Genomic DNA, 6,189 nt, shown 5'->3' on the forward strand with positions numbered 1-6,189 from the left:
ACGCAGATTCTACTGATTGAAGAAGATTTTTTCATTTCTCCTAAACCCAGCTACACTCAAATTATAATAGAACCCCCCTCTCCTTTTCAAAATTATAAAATTCATCCCCAATTCGTCCTCCATTCTCTCAAGCAGACCCCTCCCCTTTTCCCAGGTAATATTTTTTCCTCCTCCCTAGGTCTCTTCACCCTATCTCTATGTAGGCAAATTCTCTTCTTTTTTTTTTTTTTTTTTTGAAGGAAGGAAATGTAGGCAAATTCTCACTCTTAATAGCTGCTGAGTTACTTTAATTATCCTACCTATAACAAGGCATTCAATTGTTTCATTTTTTTTTTTTGTTGCTTTTGGGATTCTTCTTATTGTTAACAGGGAGGACTGCTACGATCTGATTTGAGTTAATTTGCGGTATTTTACGATTGATATAAGCGAAAGGGTCAAATGGGTATTGTTTTTACGCGATTATTTTCATCTCTCTTTGGTAATAAGGAAGCTCGGATCTTAGTATTGGGCCTTGATAATGCTGGGAAAACTACCATTTTATGTACGAATACCTCTCCTTCCCTCCTCAATTTTGCTACTTTTGAATATTTGTCTTTCTGGTGTTATTTTATGTTTGAATAATTCTTGATGGATTGTTTTCATTTTGCTTGTTTCAGATCGGCTTCAGATGGGTGAAGTTGTTTCCACTATTCCAAGTTGGTATTTGGTTCCTTTTTTTCTTTTAAGATTAAGGTTATTCTTACCATAATTGTGGGGATTATCCTTGTAATTTTGAGCAATTGGACTAGGTTTTAGGGAATTTTGGGGGAGGGATGCTGTTAAGTTGCTGTAATTTTGAATTTTTGGGGGTTTAGAAAGAATGTGTATTAATTGTGTGTTGTTTGGGTGGATGCAGCAATTGGGTTTAATGTGGAGACGGTGCAATACAACAACATAAAGTTTCAAGTTTGGGATCTAGGTATGGGTTCCAATTAATTTACTGCTGATCCAAATTGAATGATTGGTTGAGCAAATCATATCACTGAACACCGAGATGACTCATTCTTGTGTTTGGGGTCTAGTCAGTATTTTGCAATTTTCTTCTAAAATGAACAAGCAGCATGGTTTTTCTTGTAAAGCTTAGAAGTATCTGTTAATTAACATTTTGGTGGTATATATCTTAGGTGCTTAATGTACTTTACTGGAATCGTGCATAGGGTTTTTATATCCACATTTGTAGTAGAATTGAAAGTGTGATCTGCTTTTAGGACCATCTTCATGTGTGAAAGTAAGAAGAGACCATAGGAATAACTCTTTGTTTTATTGCTTATCATGCCAAGGACATTCCGAAAGAGAACATTGAACTTGATCAAAGCATTGCATGTTTAAAAACATTAATACTGTTCCAGATTCACTCTGCGGACTCATTGACTGTTAATTTTCTGAACCAACTACCTCTAGTGTAGTTGCCCACCACGTCTTTGTGGGGTGGGAGGTTAAGGGTTCATACCTTACCTCCTATCAAAAAGTTGCCACTTAATGTGGCTTCTCTTAGATCCATATGGGTGCATCTTACACTCGTATGGTCCGATAGTGGTTTAGTCCCCATCAGTTTCCCGTGGCCCTGTTGGTTCACCCCCCCTAATATAGGTTAGAGTAGGAGTAGGTGTCAATGGTGACAATAGACAAAAAAAAAAAAAAAAAAAAAAAGACTTGAACAAATCATGTGAACAAATTTCATGTGAACAAATCATTGAAGGTTTATTGGGTCTATCCTAGTTTGTAGTTTTTGACTTGTTTCTGTTTCTGTCCGTCTCTGTGTGTGTGTGTATATATATATATATTTGTTTTGCTTGGTTGTTTGATTTATGGGAGTGGACCAGGTTTTATTTTCCTTAATTCACAAAAGCCATATGATTTCATATCTAAATTTTCATTTCATTGATTATCTGAAATTACCCCATTATTGATCTCTCTCTCCCCCCCCCCCCCCCCACCTCCTCTCCTGTTGATGATGCAGGTGGGCAGACAAGTATAAGGTATTGAATAATGGAATTTTTTTTTCATCCATCCTCAATTGGATTTCTTAATATTGATATAAACACTTATTTTTGCTGCTTGCTAGTCATGTTCCTAGCAAGATCCTAAATTGAATTTGGACTCTCTTTTGTTACCTTAGACCATATTGGAGGTGTTACTTTCCAAATACTCAAGCCATAATATATGTTGTTGATTCAAGTGACACTGATAGGCTGGTGATTGCTAAGGATGAGTTTCATGCAATATTGGAGGTCAGATTGCTGTCTTATTCTTTTTGTTGTTTACTTGTGAACTTTCTTTCCAACATAAAATTGAATTTTGTGGATGCTAGCTTCACTTATTACTTCATACGTCATCAATTTTGATCCTGATGGTTCTTTTTGGCCTAGCAAGTTTTGTTGTAAACCAAACTGGCTGTAGCTCTTTTTTATTTCAATGACTTTATGTTTCAATTCGCTAGTTTTACTTTACAATGAGAGAAAATTGGAATACTAGACCTATGATCGCGAATGATTCATTCTGTAATCAGTTCATAAATTGGGGGAGGGAATTATTGAAATCACAGCCTAAGTGTTTATGACCAAAGCATTAGCCTCTCTCCTTGGAACAGCTAAATTGGAGCTTGAAACTGTCAGAGTCAAACATTCTTTCTTGCATATTTTTGCATGATCCTTGCATTTTGTCTTAGAGATGAAATAGCAGCAATGAATACAAAACTGAACTAAATGTTTTATGTGAAGGACAAGAAGTAGGTAGTTAAGCATATCTTCATTGTGTAAGATTTTGGGGGATTATGTTTAACCACATGCTAAACTATCTCTACTGGACTATCTTCCGAAGAAGAACAAAGATCATGTCTAGCGTTTGAGACTGCATTAGTTTGCATTTGTATTCATTACGAATGCGGGCACCTTACCTAAAGGTTCTTAAATTACCTGGGTTTTCCTTTCAACTTAGTGTAAGCAAATTTCTCATATATCTCTTAACACCATAAAAAGTTGTTCGGCCTATCTTAAATGAAAGATATATGACATGGTTATTCCTTCAGAGACTACATAGAATGGAGTCACTTGCAGCTAAAAGATGGGTGAAAATTTGTTACCTTAGTGTCAAATGGAAAGTATGAAAAATTGTGGTCTGTTTTATATAGGAAACCACATCGGATATTCTTTCATTGATGAGAAACCTCAAGTATATAAACCACATCGGATATTCTTTCATTGATGAGAAACCTCAAGAGTGCTCTCTGTAGTTTACCAGTGATTTTAATATGTTGTCTACAAGCAATAGCCATGTCTGTTAGCTTCATATGTGAAAAAGATCTTCAGTTGAGCTACTGATGGCTTTGATTGAGATGCACTGTAAAAGCTATCCATTGATGTCTTGGTGAGTCTGAAAACTCACATCTTTTTGGAGTGGCTCTTTTAATACGAGTTAATCATTTGGCAAGAAGTTGGATTGTGGTACATTGTCCCTCTTTTCAAATGATTTGGGTTAAGCTTTTTCTTTCTTCGGTCAAGTATTGTGGTAGAGCGATTGTGATTTGAGAGTGAAAGCACTGGAGAATCTGATATATTGAAGCTAGCTTTATGACTCCTGAATAGTTAGATTTTGAATTATGGATTTCTTGGCTGACTTGATAAGCTGTCTTCCACTTAAGGAAAATCAATATATTTGCTATCATGGTGGCCTCCATTTTCATGGCTTTTCTTTTATTACTAGGTGGTTGAACTGTTGATGCATAGAAAGCAGCCAAGTGTTTTAGTCACTATTAAGTGAATATAAATTGTGTCAGATTGGGTTAATTTCCATTAAAGCTCAAGATTTGACCTTTTAACAGGAGGATGAGTTGAAAGGTGCTGTTGTTCTGATATATGCCAACAAGCAGGTTAGTGTTACTGGCTATTGTTCTCTGGTTAAAGATGAAAATCTTGAATCATTAATTTATTTTCAAACACAGAAAGATTGACTTTGGCTTGGTACCTTCGTGTTGCATTGGTTAGTTTTCTGCTGACATATTTCTTGATTTCTTTTTCTCTTATGCACAGGATCTTCCAGGTGCACTTGATGATGCTGCAGTGACTGAGGCTTTAGAATTGCATAAGATTAAAAACCGGCAGTGGGCCATTTTCAAAACTTCAGCCATAAAAGGAGAAGGCCTGTTTGAGGGCTTGGACTGGTAAGACAAAGTTTTGATGGCAATGCCAAGTCATATTGATTGTTGGAGATATCCTCTGGAATTATTGCACTCTATCATAAACCTATTATAGACACCCAAACTTAACATGCATCACTCGTTAGCTTTTTCCAGTGCTGTTGACTGGTCCCCTGGGGTGAATGCAATATGACCAACTTATCATATTCATGTTAGCTCTTTAGACTTCTTTTTCTTTTAGAATATTATAATGTTTATGTTAGTTTCTGAGCTCTAGGGGTCGTAGCTTGTGTCCATGGGTGGCGGTACAGAGGCTTTTGTTTACCTTATTTGAACTTGCATGGCTGAATCGGCATGAAACAGGACAAAATTGAAATTGCAACCTTTGGTAAATATTACGCTGGCTGAATTTGAGTTGGTGCTTTTAGTAATTGGAATGTATTATGCCTTTATTATGAGGAAATTGGGTCAGTCGGGCCCAGGTCCTCTTTGCTTGAATGAAGATTTGAGCTGCAATTGTAGCAAACAGTAGCATATTTGCTATCTGTCTTTGTAGTTCTTTCTTTTATATGCCTGTTCATCATTTTGATTCTCTTTCTTGGAACTAGTGATTCACATACATCGTGTTATGCAGGTTGAGCAATACGCTTAAGTCTGGAGGCGTTTATGCTTTTCGAAGGATAATGTAGTGCTTGCTGTAATTGACTGAGGCTGAATAGGAAGTATATGGCTATTACTTGGTACGCTATGAATGTCATCAGGGGTTTTTGATTCTCACAGTTTTCTCAAGCAAACTACTGATAATGTTAATGTCCATTTTTTCCTCCAAAAGAACTCAAAGATGACGCACATCTGGCTGATCTTACCCTTTTTCCTTATGGTTCGGTTGTCAACTGCATCCATGATCCATCTCTTTTCAAGGATTACCCCCTTGCACAATATAATATAGTTTTTTTTTTCTCCCAAACTCTGCATGATTTGTATCTCAGTATTGTAGCTTTCCTATTATAAACCATCACTCGTTATGTGGCAATTTTTTGGAGAATCTTATATGATCCTTCAGCTCCCTGTGGTCTTCAGATGTCCTTGATCATCAGTTTCGCTTTTTTTATGATGATTTTGTACGGCAGAGAAGAACGCCCCCTTTTTTCCAGTAGGATTTAAGTGCGCCTAGCATAAGGACACAATCTTTTTTTGGTGATTAACGAATTAAATTTCAGTAGTTTATCAGCTGCTGAGCACATCTGAAGCTTAGCACTGAGTATTAAATGAACAGTACCAACGCTGAGATCGATAACTGACTAAAGTGGCTTAATATTGAGATGCGGAGCTTTGATGTTGGCATCACACGAAGGCAACAATAGTGGCTGCTGTTCCCCTTTTTTGGGGTGAACGTTCATCTGGTTCATTGAAGAAATGTTTAAGCCTTTTCCCATCTGCTTCATGTATCTAAAAACAGATTAACAGAAATAGTTTCTTGACTTTCTCGAACGTCGAAATATTTCACGAGTTTTTTGAATTACAATTTTAGTGTTTAATGAATTAATTGTATAAGACAATTATATATATTCACTTTCCTAGGTTCCTTCTATTTTTACTCGAATTCCAAGACAAACCAACTGTACCTTATAACCCAAGTGTATACCTGTTGATGCAATTTTACCATGTATTACCATTTGCTTGCATTCTACTTGGGGATAATTTTAGAAATCTCTGTTGAGATTTTTCATAATACAATTTTACGTAGTCTCTTTCATCTACTTGTATCATCATCTTTACTACAACAGTAATTTCTTAAATTTCACCATATAGTTTGATATTTTTATATCGAAAAATGACCAATTTCGTCACTTAAAAGTTTTCAAAAGGATATTTTTAACTGGAAGGTATTGCTTAACAAACACACCATTTTATTTTCTTTGTGTTGTAGACACAGATTTTAGTTAACCCACTTTCATAAACGAATGTCACTGCCTCAAAGCTAAAATCTAAAGGCCCAAGATACAAGTTCCTAA

The 6,189-nt window shown here is 36.0% G+C and overlaps 1 protein-coding gene across 2 annotated transcripts; it reads left to right on the plus strand.

Moving 5' to 3' along the window:
* On the plus strand, nt 1-5,240 carry LOC113693919 (ADP-ribosylation factor 3). Of its 2 annotated transcripts, XM_027212696.2 has the most exons (9): nt 1-154; nt 370-541; nt 657-695; nt 896-958; nt 2,000-2,018; nt 2,159-2,270; nt 3,860-3,907; nt 4,068-4,198; nt 4,809-5,023. In XM_027212696.2, the coding sequence occupies exons 2-9, from the start codon at nt 439-441 to the stop codon at nt 4,861-4,863; spliced, it is 570 nt and encodes a 189-aa protein (XP_027068497.2). In that variant the 5' UTR covers nt 1-154; nt 370-438; the 3' UTR covers nt 4,864-5,023. The 2 variants fall into 2 exon arrangements, with proteins under 2 accessions (XP_027068497.2, XP_071909053.1); XM_072052952.1 differs by lacking the exon at nt 1-154 and having other exon boundaries at nt 192-541; nt 4,809-5,240.
* Nucleotides 5,241-6,189: the final 949 nt, after the last annotated feature.

This window comes from Coffea arabica, chromosome 6c (genome assembly GCF_036785885.1).
Source record: "Coffea arabica cultivar ET-39 chromosome 6c, Coffea Arabica ET-39 HiFi, whole genome shotgun sequence".
NCBI lineage: Eukaryota > Viridiplantae > Streptophyta > Magnoliopsida > Gentianales > Rubiaceae > Coffea > Coffea arabica.